Here is a 19,179-nt window from a genome sequence, read left to right on the forward strand (position 1 = left end):
TAGGAGGGGAAAATTAGAGAACTAAGTGATGCAATGAAACGGAACAATATCCATATAATAGGAATTCCAGAAGAGGAAGAGAGAGAGAAAGGGGCTGAAGGTGTATTTGAACAAATCATAGCTGAGAACTTCCCTGATCTGGGGAAGGAAAAAGGCATTGAAATCCAAGAGGCACAGAGAACTCCCTTCAGATGTAACTTGAATCGATCTTCTGCACAACATATCATAGTCAAACTGGCAAAATACAAGGATAAAGAGAAAATTCTGAAAGCAGCTAGGGATAAACACGCTCTAACATATAAAGGGAGATGGATAAGACTAGTGACAGACCCATCTACTGAATCTTGGCAGACCAGGAAGGAATGGCAGGAAATCTTCAATGTGATGAACAGGAAAAATATGCAGCCGAGAATCCTTTATCCAGCAAGTCTGTCATTCAGAATAGAAGGACAGACAAAGATCTTCCCAAACAAACAAAACCTGTAGGAATTCATTACCACTAAACCAGCCCAACAAGAGATCCTAAGGGGGATTCTGTGAGTGAAATGTTGCAAGGACCACAAAGTACCAGAGGCATAACTACAAGCATGAAACCTACAGACATCACAACGACTCTAAACCCATAGCTTTCAATAATAACACTGAATGTAAATGGACTAAATGCTCCAACCAAAAGACATAGGGTATCAGAATGGATAAAAAACAAGACCCATCTATTTTCTGTCCACAAGAGACTCATTTTAGACCTGAGGCCACCTTCAGATTGAAAGTGAGGGGATGGAGAACTAGCTATCTTGCTACTGGAAGTCAAAAGAAAGCTGGAGTAGCCATACTTATATCAGACAAACTAGACTTTAAATTACAGGCTGTAACAAGAGATGAAGAAGGGCATTATATAATAATTACAGGGTCTATCCATCAGGAAGAGCTAACAATTATAAATATCTATGTGCCAAATACGGGAGCCCCCAGATATACAAAACAATTAATTACAAACATAAGCAACCTTATTGATAAGAATGGGGTCATGGCAGGGGACTTTAATACTCCACTTACAACAATGGATAAATCATCTAGACACAGGATCAATAAAGAAACAAGGGTCCTGAATGATACATTGGATCAGATGGACTTGACAGATATATTCAGAACTCTGAATCCCAAGGCAACAGAATATACTTTCTTCTTGAGTGCACATGGAACATTCTTCAAGATAGATCACATACTGGGTCACAAAACAGCCCTTCATAAGTACACAAGAATTGAGATCATACCATGCACACTTTCAGACCACAATGCTATGAAACTTGAAATCAACCACAGGAAAAAGTCTGGAAAACCTCCAAAAGCATGGAGGTTAAAGAAAACCCTACTAAAGAATGAATGGGTCAACCAGGCAATTAGAGAAGAAATTAAAAAATATATGGAAACAAGTGAAAATGAAAAGACAACAATCCAAACGCTTTGGGACGCAGGGAAGGCAGTCCTGAGAGGAAAATACATTGCAATCCAGGCCTATCTCAAGAAACAAGAAAAATCCCAAATACAAAATCTAACAGCACACCTAAAGGAAATAGAAGCAGAACAGCAAAGGCAGCCTAAACCCAGCAGAAGAAGAGCAATAATAAAGATCAGAGCAGAAATAAACAATAGGGAATTTAAAAAAACTGTAGAACAAATCAATGAAACCAAGAGTTGTTTTTTTAAAAAAATAAACAAAATTGATAAACCTCTAGCCAGGCTTCTCAAAAAGAAAAGGGAGAGGACCCAAATAGATAACATCATGAATGAAAACGGAATTATTACAACCAATCCCTCAGAAATACAAGCAATTATCAGGGAATATTATGAAAAACTATATGCCAACAACATGGGCAACCTGGAAGAAATGGACAAATTCCTAAGCACCCACACACTCCCAAAACTCAAACAGGAAGAAATAGAAATGGGTCTTGAACAGACCCATAACCAGCGAAGAAATTGAATCAGTTATCAAAAATCTCCCAACAAGTGAGAGTCCCGGACCAGATGGCTTCCCTGGGGAATTCTACCAGACGTTTAAAGCAGAGATAATATCTATCCTTCTCAAGCTGTTCTAAATAAATTTGACTGAGAAGAGAGCCAAATTAATTGCAATGTTGGTATACAACAACTGTTATTCATTCCACAGTTTAATAAAACAGAATATTAAAATATGGAACAAAAGTGAGTTCCTAAAAAATGATTAGGCCACCTACAGTGTGTTTTGGTCCTTTCTTATATAGTCAATTTGATTGTTTTCACTCACTTGCTCCAACATTTTCATGGTTTTCTGCCTAGTAAAGTTACACAATGCATGCATGGTAACAAGCACATACTGTAAAGAAAAGCCAAATTTGTAACTGCCAACATTGTTCATCTTCTACGTAAGAACTGATGACATCTTGTTAGATGTTCAACATAATGAAGACAGCTTTTATGGTTTTTGCAAATCTGAGTTTCTGCACTTGGAGTATAAGAACTTTTAATGAGATCTAAAGTATATTACCTATCTCTCTTCATATATTTATTTTTATCTTGTTTTTTTTAATCCTCTGCTGGGCATTTAAAAATATTTTTTTTTACATTTATTTATTTTTCAGAGACAGAGCACAAGTGGGGGAGGGGCAGAGACAGAAGGAGTCACAGAATCTGAAGCAGGCTCCAGGCTCCGAGCTGTCAGCATAGAGCCTGACAAGGGGTTCGAACTCACAAACCATGAGATCTTGACCTGAGCCGAAGTCAGATGCTTAACTGACTGAGCCACCCAGGTGCCACTTTTATCTTCTGTTTAAGAGAAGTTTTTAGTAGATGTGGAAATTTGTTTTACTGATAAATCAGGCAGAAAGAATGAGGGTTTAACACTTATTTCCAGTGAACCAATGTCAGAAATGTAATTATTTTAGTGTGAGATCAGAAAAAAAAATTACTAGTGATAGATAAGTGGCTAAAATAGGCCATAGGAAAAAATAACCAGAACCTTTGATTAATCAAAAAGGTATTCTGGATTTAGTATAAACCTCATTCTCTGACACCTGTGTGCATATTCACTGATGCTCTGGGTAATGACCCAGAGACAATAACAAAGTCCTAAACATCTATCAGGTACCTATATACTGTATTGTAGGCTACAGGTTCAAAATTATAATATAAGCCCTATAGTCTACAAATTTTCACCTGTCTAAAATGTAAAGCCAAAAACACTGGAGCAGTGAGGTGGTTGGGTAGGTAGACAAGAGGAGAGCTGTGGACTAACAGAGTTTAGAAAGATTACAAATGATCAAGACTAATGTACAAATGGCTTTCTATATAATTACAAAATCAGACCACTCAAAACACCTTTCCTTAGGCATTCTAGACAACCAAGATTTTAATGTTGTGATTATTGCCATTGATAGTTTCTTTTAATATGTTCACTAAAATAACTATTATTATGAATGGGAAAATAACACTTAATACTTGTTGAGTGCTAACCATGTGCCAGGAAAATGCTAAGAGATTTACATATATTCTCTCATTTACTTCTTATGAAAATTTTAGGAGATAGATCCTATTCTTTTCCTTGTTTTATAGGCAAGGAAGCTGAGGACCTGAGAGGTTAGGTGACTTGTCATAGTTACACTGTTTAAGGGGCACAGTAAGAATCTGAACTCAGGTTTGCCTAGCTCCAAAGGAAAAAAGGTTGGACGCATTTCATTTGCAGGCTACCCCAATGAAAGATGTGTCTTAGATAACATGTATTGGGAGTCAGCAGAATCACACAGAGGGTGTAATTTCTCACTGGATGGCTACTGCTGTGGGAGCTCCTCTTGCACCTGGGTGACTTAACCCAGTGCCTAAACTGAAAAATTCAAGAAGTGTTTATTGAATGAATGGTAGCAATAGTGCTTAACATTGCCTAAATCAGACCCAAAAAAGGTTTCATTAAAATGACAAAGTTTCGGGGCGCCTGGGTGGCTCAGTTGGTTAAGCGTCCGACTTCGGCTCAGGTCATGATCTCGCAGTTTGTGAGTTCGAGCCCCGCGTCGGGCTCTGTGCTGACAGCTCAGAGCCTGGAGCCTGCTTCAGATTCTGTGTCTCCCTCTCTCTCTGCCCCTCACCCACTCACACTCTGTCTCTCTCTCCTTCAAAAATAAATAAACATTAAAAAAAATTAAAAAAAATGACAAAGTTTCAGGGGTGCCTGAGTGGCTCAGTCAGTTAAATATCCTGTGCTGACAGAGCCTGGAGTCTGCTTCAGATTCTGTCTGTCTGTCTGTCTGTCTCTGCCCCTCCCCCACTCATACTCTGTCTCCTCTCTCTCTCAAAAATAAGTAAACATTAAAAAATTTTAAAAATAACAAAATTCCAAATTTATACTAAATAAATTAGTTTGCTAAAAGCCCTAAGGACCTGGAAAAATCTTTACTGTACTGAATAATTTTATTTGTGAAAAAGTCCCACAAATTTCCACTGAAGAAACAAACCTAGATGACAAAAAGAACAAGTTCTGATTTTGAAAAAACAGAGATTTCTTGAAATGTATGCTAAAGTAGACAGCAAGACAATTTAAATAAACAGAGTATCAGCCAGATATCCCTTTTTTCCTCCATGGATAAGGCTTTATTAGGTCAATGATTCTTTTCTAAGTCTAACAAGTATACCCACTTGTTTAACTTTGTATTATTATCTGTGAGCTGTTCATTAGCATTTGTAGAATATGCCAGAATGATATTACCTATATTTTCTCAGTAATTTATATTATTGGTAGTGCTTTAAATACTATTGGGTCAATTCTGTTATTTATGGGTATCCTATAATTTTGGTTACTATAATTTAATGTCTGGGGAAACACAGTTTTTACTTATTTAGATCAAAATAATGTAATGTGTAATGAATTCATTTACTTATAAGATGTAATTTAAAACTTGGGAAAGAGAAAAACAAAATTGCTATATAACACTAATAATAGAGTTTAAATGTTTAGGCCTGTTGGCTAAATTTTGCTAATTTACTCTCAGAAGAATGATTTATCATCAAATCTGACTAAGATAGCTCATTCTTTGCCATCATAGTAGAAGTAAACAGGCAATTCGAATTTCCATGTAATCTTATATAAGGAGGAGCAAAATAGCTCGTGATGAAATAATATTTGCATAAGAGACACACTTAGAGTTTCCAATTTCAAAACACCCTTTTTAAAATACATTTCCTTTTATCACTTCCTCTAAGTCATTGTAATTAATTTGCTGACTTCCATAAACATGAAAAGAAATAGATTTATTCACAAATATTACAAATATTTAGTAAGCTTTCTTGCTCTACCTACAGAATTATTTATTTTTAGTGGTACCTAAGTTAATTATCATCTATATTAACATAATGAAAGGTTGTAGAACGTAGATTATACCAAGAATTTTGCATGATTTACATATTATTACATATTATAGAGTACATTTATTGAGTTAGCATATTTTTTGCTGCATTTAAATTACTTTTCTAAATTTTACAATTAAATAATGGTGTGCTACTGTACACACTCCAATTATAATTATTTGAGAAATGGTGCAATAAATGTTGGTTGGATAAATAAAATAACCTAATGTGTCAAAAAAAATAAATACATAATTATGTAATGGTAAAATGGTGCTGATATTAAAAAAATTTTAAAAAGCCAATCCATTGTAACTACCACTGCCCTTTTCCCCCATCACTTCTATGAAAATTTTCCTTCCTGTTACCACCTTCCTAAACTACCCCTGGTTTAAACTCCTTCTTTGAAGACAGAAACAGATATGAGCTAACTCTTTTTTTTTTTTTTTCACCTGTCTCTGTTCTTTTCTAGCTGCCTCCACCTTGTATTCACCTCTTCTTTCTTGTGCTTCTGGCTCACTTCACCTCAATAATCCCTGAACAAATTTTTATAATCACCTTGGCTCTCCTACCACATCACACCGCAACTCCCCTGCCTGACTTGGAAAGCTCTTCACACTCTTTCCAATAGTCTTCCCACCTTTCCAATTCAAACCCTTCTCTGCCAATGACAACAATGAGGACAGTGGCAAGGTCAGAAGATGTTTACTGAACATGGAACTATTTATCAGAGACCAAAGACATTAACATATAATTGATAGACTAGAGTAGAAGTAACACCAATCTATGTGGGTTCCCTCACTTAGCCCTCATAATAACAAGGGAGATACTATTATTCTATTTTATAGATGAGGAAATTAAGGCACAGAGAGATAAAATACTTCATCAGAGATTATATGGCTAGTCAGTTGTGGATCTGGGACTTGAATTTAGGACATATCCTCTTAATTTCTTGTGGGTTATTGAACATATTGTACATAAGACCTGCTGCCTTATTTGCTTACATGCATTACTGCTGACGTTATTCCCATTTACTAGATAGTTTTGCTGCCGCTCAGTCAGGTATTACCCGGCCTTCATCATCTAGTTCAACTGATACATTGAGACTATATTTAGCCTTTTCTGCAAAACCTTATACCATTTCACTAGACTTCATTGACTTCCCCTTTTAGATAGTTCTAAATAATCTCTATTATATATTATTATACTACGTGCTCCTTCAGCTTTATTTTATCTGAATGGTAGCAGAATATGCCACCTCAGAATGTGCCATTTTGGAATAAGGATTCTTTTTAGCTGAAGACAATTGAGAAAAAAAATATATAAGAAAAACTCTGTTTTGCCCCTTCTTGCCTGAAAGCAGGACATCAATTTGTGAAGTGTCCATCTTCCCTTCTTTGCAAGGAAGAACATAAGTTAACCACCAGAGTTAACTCTAAATAAACCCTTATCAGTCCAGAAATAGCACCAAAAGAACCTACATAAAAACTTTGCTAACTAACCCTTATCTTCTATTAGTTCCCCATATATTTACCTTCTTACCATTTGCCGCCCTAGAAACTCAAAGTCCTTTTCCTTTGTCTTACCTAAAAATTTCTACAAATTCAGTATTATTTTGTTAAGATGATATAAAAGCCCAAGTTTTAACCACTCATTTGAATTGTACATCACTGAGTGCTTCCACATGTATGCCACATTAATAAATCTGTTTTTCTTTTGTTAATCTGTTTTTAGTCAGTCTAGTTTACAGTTCCCCACTCAAACAACCTCAGATGGGGAGCGGGAAAACAGATTTTCCTCTGGTATACATTTCTCTGACAAAATTATAAAATTCTCTGACAAAATTCTTAAGGATGCAGAGGGACTACATCTTGAATTTTTTTCAGATTCTGCAATTAGCACAAAATGACTGTTAGCTGCAGCAACAAGTATATTCTAGGCTCTGTGGTATGTGCTGTACTTACTGATCTCAGTTAATTTTAACTAAAATTATAGGAGGTAAATGTCATTATCCTACATTTACAGATGAGGTAACTGAGGCATGAAGAGGTAAAGGAAAAGAACAAGGTCATAAAGCTAGAAGGTGGCAGAGCCAGGACTGATCTTCTAGCTCTTTTAAATGTACAGACTTAAATAAGTTTTTAGTTTTTCATTTTAATTTAATGTTTACAAAATGATGCTCTTTAACACATAATCTTGCATTTTTCTCCTTTACAATTAAAAAAATACTAATTCTTATCATGGCCTTTGCCTTCTGATCTCCATTTTTCTCAAAATGGAGGTTTCAAATAGATTTTTTTATGGATTTAACATGAAAGATATACTTCTCTGCTTGGTTTCTATGATATCTTCACTTAATTCTGAGCTCAGCTGATCACATCTACATTACATAAATAATCTTTTGTGCTTGCTTTATCCTCTTATTCTTCTGAATAATTAAATTCTAAAATACTTCTTTTTGATGAACATATATAATTTTGCATGTAACATAAATATATCTTATTACTGTTACTTATTAGCTATATAGGATATTTTCTAAAAGGGAGGGATCTGCGATTTAGCTAAGTTGATATGAAATAGAAACTTTATAGAAAGATTTTATGTGTTTTTAAAGTTAATTTTCAACTGACTTTATTTACCCAAGGGACTCTATTTGACTACTATTGTTATAGATAAGGTCCTCTGGTTTTAATGGTACATATCTCTAATCACATATGCAACAAAATACCTCTACGCTCTACATAATACATATCTCACAATGACAACCAAATGTTCTACATCATCTCTCAGTAGAAAGGAAGAATATAATTCTTTCAGTGGAAAGTGGATAACTCTGTTCTTATTAGACACATTTAAAGTTCTCTAAATCATGTTCTGATTGCAACTCATTCTCATGCCACCCATGCATTCATATTTTATGTAGCTTGACCATGCTTCCTCCCAGACCCTCTAAGTGTCTGTAACTGACTTCCACCTAGTTAATATTAGCATCTTTTATAAGATATTGTCTGGGAAACTCAGTGACACTGAGTTCCATCTTGACCACCAACTCCCCAACTCTGTTCTTATTCTTTCTTCTCATCTTCTTAAGGCTACACTGTCCAATGGAAGAATCGTGTTTTGAAACATATGTACAAGTACTAACACACATATACTCTTTAAGTATAAAATAATAATAATTATTATTAATAATAATAAAGTATTTACAACATATAGACCATCAATCAAGAACCTATTAGTAAAGTTTATTCTTGGATCTCGAAATAGAGATATGGTAACAATACACAAAAGATAAATCCTATATTAAAGTATGTTTTTCATATTTGGATAACTCAGCTAAGCAACTGCATAGAAACTTATTTGGATCTTCATACTATGGCCTCAATGATATTTGAAGAGATAATTGACCAAATCTTGGGAAGTGAAAATATATACTAGAAACATAATAAAAATAGGTCCTTTATTTATTTTTTCTTTCTATTACAGGTATATTTTTAGGGAAAAAGTGAAAGGTTGATAAATACTCAGGGATGGGGAAGGGTGCAATGTGGTATGGGGGCAAGATTATTTTCTTGCCACAAAGCTCAACAGACTCTGTCTTGACTGCTTGCTCTTTCATTACTCACCCCAGAGATTTTCAAAGTGTGTTCTAGGGACTTGTGGGGGCCTCTGACATCACATAAGATATGCAAGGTAAAAACTATCTTCATAAGAATAGTGATACTTTTTTGCCTATTTCTCTCTCATTCTTTCCTGAGTGTATAGTGTTTTCCAGAAGTTACATGACAAATGATACTGTATTAGATTGAATGTAAAAGCAGGTATGAGAATCAAGCTGTCTTTTATTAAGCCAGACTTTGAAGAAATTTACAATACTAAATTTTCTCTTCTTACTAATATTTGGGGGACATGGGGGTTATAACATGAAGCTACTTTTTGTGAAAAACGTTATTTAGCATGTAATAGGTTTACTTTGTTATTTTAATAGAGTTAGTAAATAAATAATTTTAAAATGATTTATCTTATATAATTTTATTTATTATGTCTATTTTAATTCTAGCATGATAAATGTCAATATATATTACCAAATAAACAAAAAGTATTTGGGGTCCACAGTAAGTTACATTTTAAAAGTGTAAACAGGTTCTGAGACCAAATACTTTCAGAACCTCTGATTTGTATTTTACCCTAGTGATCTCATTCAAAGTCTTGTTATGGGTTGAGCTGTCTAATTAATTAGGGTGAGGTCATACTGGAGTAGGTTGGACCCTTAATCTAATATGACTGGTATCCTAATAAAAAGAACACCATGTGAAGAGACAGAAATGTACAGGGAGAATGCCAAGATCAAAGTTATGCTGCTACAACCAAGGAGCTACCAGAAGCTAGGAGAGAGGCTGGAACAGATCTCTCCCTAGCATCTTCAGAAAGAGCACAGCCCTCCCATAACACCTTTTGTCCTCTAGAACTGTGAAACAATAGATTTCTATTGTTCTGAACCAACCAGTTTGTGATACTTTGTTACAGAAGACCTAGCAAACTAATATTCCCTAACCCTAATCATATAAAACCAATGATTTTCAAGCCTGTCTGTGTAGTCCAAACCTCTTTACTGAGATTCATATACATATATACAATGGCTACTTAGACATTTCCAATCTTTCCAAAACATCTGAGAATGAAATATGTTCAAAATGACACTAATCATTGTAACTTTACTGATGAAATTTGCTCTATTCCTGAATTTTTTCTTTATGAAGTGTATCACATTCTTTAATGCCTCCTTTGTTCAATTCTCATATCCAATCAAACAGTAGGGGTCAGTCAGTTCTATCATTTAATACCCCTCTGGTAATGGTTAATTTTATGGGTCAACTTGGCTGGGCCACAGTGCCCAGATATTTATTCAAACACTATTCTGGAAGTTTCTGTGAGGATGTTTTGGGATGAGATTAACATTTAAATATGTGGAGTTTGAATAAAGTAGATTGCTATCCATAATGTGGGTGGGTCTCATCCAACCAGCTGAAGGCATGAATAGATAAAAAGTTTGACGTCCCCTGGGGCATCTGGGTGGCTAAGTCAGTTAAATATCTGACTTCAGCCCAGGTGGTGATATCAAGGTTTGTGGGTTTGAGCCCCACGTTGGGCTCTGTGCTGACAGCTCAGAGCCTGGAGCCTGCTTCTGATTTTGTGTCTCCCTCTCTCTCTGTCCCTCCCCTGCTAGCACTCTGTCTGTCTTTCTCTTCTAAAAATAAATAAACATTACAAAAAAATTGACTTTCCCTGAGAAGGAATTCTGCAAGCCAACTGCCTTTAAACTTCAACTGGAACACTGGCTCTTCCCTGGGTCTATCCTGACACCCTACTCTGCAGGCTTTGGACTTGCCAGCTTCCATAATCACATGAGCCAATTCCTTTAAATAAATCTGTCTCTATATATCCACATCCTATACAACTCAAATATACCTCTTATTGGTAACTTCTCTAACCTTACTACCACTGAATCCAGGCTGTCATCATCTCTTGTCAGGATTATGATAATAACTTTATAACCACTGTTGTCACAGGCCCTTCTCTTTCCAATCCATTTTCTATGCTTTTGTCAAAATGATCTAAGAAATCTATCAAGCATATCATTTTTTCCATTTATAAATACTTATAGGCTTCCCATCGCCTTCAGGGTAAAGGCCTTAGCATAACCAAGGGAATGCACCATCTGCCCCTTACTTCTTCAAGACACCTTTTTAAAAATTTATTTATTTTTGAGAGAGAGAGAGAGAGAGAGAGAGAAAGAGAGAGAGAGAGAGAGAGAGAGAGAGAGAGAGAGAGAGAAGCATGAGTGGGGGAAGGGCAGAGAGAGAGAGGGGGAGAGAATCCCAAGTGGGCTCCATGGTAATGCAGGGCTCGATCCGATCTCATAAACAGTGAGATCATGACCTGAGCAGAAATCAAGAATCAGATGATTAACCAACTGAGCCACCTAGGAGCCCCTTCTTCCATACTCTTATTTCACTATTAGTCCATGCATAAAAGGGAGTAACTTTCAGTCCTATTCTACTGACTCCATCACCTTTTAAGCAAGAACTTCCTATGAATACCCATTGCTTTTCCTAATTGAGTATCTTCAGTCAGGATCAATTCTTTTCATCCTAATTATGAAGTCTGTTTGCTAAATTATGTTGATGCTACTCTTTTTAACCTTGGTTTTTAACTTTTTTTCTTCTTTTAAAATGTTGTTATATTTATTTCCTGGGATATAAAAGATAAACTATTGGAAATTCCTAAAACATTTTATATATTTTAAAGGTATAAAGAATAAACTTAATGGTATAGACACCATTTCAGAAGATTAGCTATTAAGAGACATTACTACAAAATAATTGGTAATGGTTAATCATTATAATTAATAGTTATAATAAAAATAATAATAAATTTGGCCACAGACTGCCTAGATTCAGATCTTGATTCTATCTATCTCTTACTGACTGTCTCTGTGAACTTGGGTAAGTTACTTAACTTCTCTGTCCCTCAGTTTCCTCATCTAAAAATGAGATACTAGCCCTTTCCTATAGGGTTTTATGAGGATTAGGTATGTTCGTATACACAAAACTCCTGCAACAGTTCCTGGTGCATAGTGCTACATGTTAGTAGTTGTTGCTAGTTATTATTATTTGACAATGGCATTTATAATTGCAAAGATTCTATAGCCAGACTACTTGGATTCTAATCTTGGTGATACACTTATTTGTGTGATCTTGGACAAGTTCTTTAATTTCTATGAACCTCAGTTTCCTCAACTGGATGAGGTAATGACAGTACCTACTTCTTATGTTATGAAAATTAACTGACTTAAAACATTTCAAAGTCTTAGAACAGTGCTTGGCACATGGTCAACATTACACAGCGCTTGCAATTTTTACTGTCACTATATTAAGAAATAGGTGGTCCATATTAATCATGTTCTCATATCTTGTTCAGATTTTGTTTTGCTTTTAAATTCTCTAACCCTCAGTGGCAAAGGCTATGCTTTTTCTTAATTTTTATTAACTTTTCAGAGTGTAGCTACCTGGTGCCAATCACTTTATTTACCCTCTCTTCCTAAAAAAAAAAAAAAAAAACCACCAATAATATACAGTCAATCTTACTAACCAAGAAAACAATTTACTTTATATTATGACATGCAGTATCTTTGTTCTTAGGCTCTCAGTTGAATAAGACATCTATTTTTTTCAACTTATAATAGTACTGTCAATATCTATTATGACTTGTAATGTTCAAAGCCCCAAGGAAAACTGTTATTACTGTGTTGTCAACAGACACATGTCAACAAAAAGAGACCAGAGCCATAGGGCTCATCTCCCCATACTGGTTTTTCTCTTTTCATCTTACCCGCTTCTTTCCTCACCACTGCATTATCCAGAACATAATATGATATAATTTGATAAAATAAATGAGGGGAAAGAGACCATTTCAACAATATATTACCTTGCATTGATTCTCAAAAATCCTGAGTGTCCAGTGCATGGTGATAAAAAATATAGATAATATCATGAGAGAAATTTGACACAAATAACTAATAATATTGTGAAATTTCTACACAAAACATTTACTTTATAATCCAAAATTAAGTGAAATTACTTTATTTAAAAATTTTTAAAGTACTTCATACCTTTGTTTATATCAATGAGTTGTTTCTTTTTCTTCTGGCGTTCTAACTTTTCTTGTTCAGCTTTCTCTTTTGCGAGCTTTGCCCTCCTAGTCTTCTCTTCCATTTCTTTTCTCTTGTTGTTTTCTTTCACTGCTTCCTATACAAAGTTAAACACAAATCCTTCCATTACTTATATGTTACAGAAACTGTGCAAGTTACAAATTATATATATACATACATGCATGTGGGTGCTCAGAGATGGTAAAATATTATAGCATCTTCAAGGTCCATATATATACTTTTGAGAGAAACAAATAATTCGAAGACATCCCTTTTTTAAAATAATTGGAAATAACTCAGGTTTTATGTTTTTTTAGTTTTTAATTTAAATTCTAGTTGCTTAAAATACGACGTAATATTAGTTTCAGGTGTACAACATAGAGATTCAATACTTCCATACAACACACAGTGCCCATCACAACAGGTGCACAATTAATCCTCATTACCTATTTCACCCATCTCACCTTCCCTCTAGCAACCCTCATTTTGTTCTCTATAGTTAAGAGTCTGTTTTCTGGGTTACCTCACTGTCTCTCCCTCCCTCTTTGTTCATCTGTTTCATTTCTTAAATTCCACATATGAGTGAAATCATGGTATTTTCCCTTCTCTGACTTATCTCACTTAGCATAAAACTCTCTAGCTCCATCCATTTTGTTGCAAATGGCAAGATTTTATTCTTTTTCATCGCTAAGTAATATTCCATTATACACACACACACACACACACACACACACACACATCACCTCTTCTTTATCCATTCATCAATTGACATACACTTGGGTTGTTTACATAATTTGGCTACTGTCAATAATGCTGCTATAAACATCAGGTTGCAAGTACCCCTTTGAATTAGTATTTTTTTTAATTCTTTGGGTAAATACCTAGTAGTGCAATTGCTGGATCCTAAGGTAGTTCTATTTTTAACTTTTTGAGGAACCTCTACACTGTTTTCCAGAGCGACTGCACCAGTTTGCATTCCCACCAACACTGTAAGAGGATCACCCTTTCTCCACATACTCACCAATACCTATAGTTTTTTGTGTTGTTCATTTTAGCAATTCTGACAGGCATAAGGTGATACCTCATTCTAGTTCAGATTTGTATTTCCCTGATGAGTGATGCTGAGCATCTCTTCATGTGTTTGTCAGCCATCTGTATGTCTTCTTTGAGAAAATGCCTATTCAGGCCTTCTGCCTATATTTTAACTAGATTATTCATTTGTTTTTGGTGTGAGTCTTTATAACTTCTTTATATATTTTGGATATTAACCCTTTATCAGATATGTCATTTGCAAATGTCTTCTCGCATTCCACAGGTTTCCTTTTAGTTTTGTTGATTGTTTTCTTCACTGTGTAGAAGCTTTTTACTTTGATGAAGTCTCCATAGTTTACTTTTGTTTTTGTTTTCCTTGCCTCAGGAGACATATTTAGAAAGAAGTTGCTACAGATGATGTCAAAGAAGTTAGTCAAAGAGGTTACTAGCTTTGTTTTCCTCTACAATTTTAACAGATTCCTGTCTCACATTTAGGTCTTTCCTCTATTTAAAAATTTTTTTTGTGTGTATGGTATAAGAAAGTGGTCCAGTTTCCTTCTTTCGCATGTAGCTGTCCAGGTTTCCCAACACTGTATTTTTCTTCTAGAACCAAAGAAAAGAAACTTTTCTTTGAAAATACTTTTTCCCATTCGATATTTTTTCCTGCTTTATGGAAGATTAACTGACCATATAGTTGTGGGTTCATTTCTGGGTTTTCTACTCTGCTCCATTGACCTATGTGTCTATTTTTGTGCCAGTACCATACGGTTTTGATTACTACAGTTTTGTTTTAAAACTTGAAGTCCGGAATTGTGATACCTACAGGTTTGCTTTTCTTCTTCAATGTTGTTTTGGCTATTAGGGTCCTTTGTGTCTCCAAACAAATTTTAGGATTGTTTTAGCTCTGTTAAAAATGCTGCTAGTATTTGATAGGGATTACATTAAATGTGGAGATTGCTTTGGGTAGTATAGACATTTTAACAAGATTTGTTCTCTCAATCCATGAGCAGGGAATGTTTCTACCTTTCTTTGTATCATCTTCAATTTCTTTCATCAGTGTCTTATAGTTTTCAGAATACAGGTCTTTCACCTCCTTGGTTTTTTCCAAGGTATCTTATTGTTTTGGGTGTAAGTGGTATTGGTTTCTTAATTTCTCTGTTGCTTCATTACTGGTGTATAGAAATGCAACAGATATCTGCAGATTGATTTTGTATCCTGCAACTTTCCTGAATTAGTTTATTGGAATTAGTGTATTGGTTCTAGCAGTTTTTTTTGGTGTCTTCCAGGTTTTCTATATAGAGTATTATGTCATCTTCAAATAGTGAAAGTTTTGCTTCTTCTTTGCTGATTTGGATGCCTTTAATTTCTTTTTGTTGTCTCATTGCTGTTGCTCTGATTTCCAGTACTATGTTAAATAACAGTGGTGAGAGTGGACATCCTTGTCTCTTTCCTGACTCAGTTTTTCCTCATTGAGGATATTAGCTGTGGGTTTTCCATATATCGCCTTTACTATGTTAAGGTATGTTCCCTCTAAACCTATTTATTGAGGGTTCTTATCATGAATGGATATTGTACTTTGTCGAATGCTTCTTCTATATCTATTGAAAGGATCATATAGTTCTTATACTTTCTTTAATTAATGTGGTATATCACATTGATTGATTTGAGAATATTGAACTGCCTTTGCAACCCAGGAATAAATCCCACTTGATCATGGTGAATAATTTTTTTTAATGTATTGTTGGATTCAGTTTGCTAGTATTTTATTGAGAATTTCTGCATGCATGTTCATCATGGATATTGGCTTGTAGCTCTCTCTTTTACTGGAGCCTTTATCTGGTTCTGGTATCCAGGCAATGCTGGCCTCATACAATGAATTTTGATGTTTTCCTTCCTTTTCTAGTTTTTGGAATAGTTTGAGAAGAATAGGTATTAACTCTTCTTTACATGTGAAGCCATCTGGCCCTGTACTTTTATTTGTTGGGATTTTTTCATTACTGATTCAATTTCTTTGCTAGTTGTTGGTATGTTCTAGTTTTCTATTCCTTCCTGTTTCAGGTTGGTAGTTAATATTTGTTTCTAGGAATTTATCCATTTCTCCCAGGTTTTCCAATTTGTTCTCATACAGTATTTTATAATATTCTCCTAATATATGTTGCATTTCTGTGGTGTTGGTTGTTAGGAAATAACTTAGGCTTTAATTGTCATAACCTGGAGTGGCAGAAATTTAGGGACATGAATGTTCACAGGTTTAACAATAAATATGTTTTTTCCATTGCTGAAATATGAAATAGTTTTGATACACAAGAAAAGGTTAAATATGAAAATATGGTTTAGCAAGTATTTTAACACTTTATTATACATCTTTCCTTTATCTGCAAAAAAGGAATAAAAAAACTACCTCATAGGATTTTTGTGAGGAAAAATGGCATATACTCATAAAGTGCATAGAACAGTAGGTCTATGATGATGGTGGTGGTTGTGGTAGTGATGGTACCAATTACATCTAATGGTGAAGGGCATGAAACAATCAGCTATGTTATCACAGGAAGAAAATACCTGAAAGTTTAACAGCTTATTACATGCCAAGGTCTTTAGAAATGCTGAGGACATATTTCAAACTATTGTTTGATGTATTGTATTTTACAATTTTTATTTATTTTTTTAAAAAATGTTCATTTATTTTTGAGAGAGAGAGAGGGAGAGAGAGCAAGCAGGGAAGGGGCAGGGGCATGGTGTGGGAGGACAGAAGATCCAAAGCAGGCTCTGCACTGACAGTAGAAAGCCTGATGCAGGGTTCGAACTCATGAACCATGAAATCATGATCTGAGCCAAAGTCGGATGCTTAACCGACTGAGCCACCCAGGTGCCCCAGTTTGTCTGATGTATTTTATATAAATTATTTGTGGAACTCAAGTGAATTAGTATATTCCAGTAGGTGGTATGGGAAGAAATTTGAAATAAACTGATCAACTAGTATAATATTAACTTTTTTTTGAATTCAGAGAAGTCATTAATACAAAGACATACAAACAGCAAGTTCCTTCTATCAAGCTATTTTGGTTTATTTTCTCCTATTATTATTGATTAGATATACATCATAGCATATATGATTTTAACAAAACTACTTTGTTCCAGAAACCCTAAAGAAAAAGACTCAATAACAAGAATACATCTGCAAGGCCTTTCCTGGAAGTGTCTATATTGAAAATTCTTTTCTTCATAATAAAGACACAATACTTTTTACAAGTCCTGAAAACATTTTCTTTTTCTTTTTTTTTCTTTTTTTTACATTTTTTAACATTTATTTATTATTGAGAGACAGAGCATGAGCAGGGGAGGGGCTGAGAGAGGGAGAGACACAGAATTGGAAGCAGGCTCCAGGCTCTGAGCTGTCAGCACAGAGCCCGACGTGGGGCTCGAACTCACAAACTGCAAGATCATGACCTGAGCCAAAGTCGGACACTTAACCAACTGAGCCACCCAGGTGCCCCAAAAACATTTTCAAAAATTCTCCTCACTTACAAGAATTATTGATATGTCCCCCTTCTTTTGCCTCCCTCAGGCTAGTACCTCCTGTATTAGGCTAAGAACACAAAATGATCTGGCTCATACAGACAAAATTAAAGACTACCACTTCAGCTGGAATGATAGAATCATAATTTTAGAACAGTGTTTCTCAATCTCAGCACTAGTGTCATTTTTGGCTGGTGTCATTCTTTGCTATGGGAGCTGTCCTGTGCATTGTAACATGTTTAGCAGGACACGTGATGCCAGTAGCACACCTTCCTAGTTGTGACAACCAAAAATGTCTCCAGAGATTGCCAAATGTTAGGCAGGTGGAGAATTACTAACCTGGGGGTTTCATAGAGATAATTTATACAAAAGTACAAAGTACATACTCTGTTGAACTCAGCTTCTTTTCAAATACGTGGAAAATGAGTTCCAAATAGTTTAAATAATGGCTTAAGGTCACACATTTATGTAAGTGAAAATTTTGGAATAGAAATCATGTCTATTTACTCCTGGTTTAATGTTTGTTTCATTAAGGAACAAAAGGCAATGTGAATATGACACCAAAAGTAAAAGCAACCAAAGAAAAACATAGATTAATAAGGCTTCATCCAAACTAAAACCTTTTACCCGTCAAAGGACTCTGTGAAGAAAGTGAAGAAATAACACACAGAATGGGAGAAAATTTTTGTAAATCATATATCTGATAAGGATATATAAAAGATCTTCTAACTCAGTAATAAAAAGACAACCCAATTAAAAATGGGCAAAAGATTTGAAAATTTCTTCAAAGATATATCTATCTATATCTATACCTATATCATCTATAGATATCTATGAATCTATAACATCTATGAAAAGATGTTAGACTTTGTTAATCCTCAGGGAAAAGATAATAAAAACCACAATGAGGTACCACTGCATGCCAATAGTATGGCTACAATTTAAAGAAGGAAGAAAAATAAAAAACAGATAATAACAGGTGAGGATGTGGAGAAATTAGAACTCTTTGCATTGCTGACGTGAATGTAAAATGGTGAATCATTTTGGAAAATTGTCTGGCTGTTCCTTAAAATGCTAAACACAGAGTTACAATATGACCCAGCAATTCTACTCCTACATACATACCCAAGAGACAATAAAACACACGTTCATAAAAAATACTGCACAATAATAGCAGCAGTATTCCTAATAGCCCATAAGGAGAAAAAACTCAAATGTCTATCAATTGCTAAATAAACAAAATATAGTATACATCCATACAGTGGAATTTATTCAACCATAAAAAGAATGAAGTACTGATATGTGCTGCAATATGGATGAATCTTAAAATATTCTGCTAAGTGAAAGAAATCAGACACGAAAGGCTGCATATGAAATGATTACATTTATATGTAATGTCTAGAATAGGCAAATTCATAGAGACAGAGAATAGATTAGTGGTTGCCAGAGGATGGGGGTGGGAAGAATGGGGAGTACCTTCTAATGAGTATGGGGTTTATTTTGGGGGTCATCAAAATGTCTTGAAGTAGATAGTGGTGATGGTTGAACAA

The 19,179-nt window shown here is 34.9% G+C and overlaps 1 protein-coding gene across 1 annotated transcript in view; it reads right to left on the reverse strand.

Annotated features, from left to right (window-relative positions):
• The window catches only part of DIAPH2 (diaphanous related formin 2), a 986,776-nt gene that overhangs the window by 221,062 nt on the left and 746,535 nt on the right, over nucleotides 1-19,179 (reverse strand). The window contains exon 25 of the mRNA XM_053891427.1: nucleotides 13,043-13,178. Within this exon, the coding sequence (XP_053747402.1) occupies nucleotides 13,043-13,178 (136 nt within the window). The remainder of the gene's footprint in view (nucleotides 1-13,042; nucleotides 13,179-19,179) is intronic.

This window comes from Panthera pardus, unplaced genomic scaffold (genome assembly GCF_024362965.1).
Source record: "Panthera pardus isolate Hobbes unplaced genomic scaffold, ASM2436296v1 HiC_scaffold_27, whole genome shotgun sequence".
Lineage (NCBI taxonomy): Eukaryota > Metazoa > Chordata > Mammalia > Carnivora > Felidae > Panthera > Panthera pardus.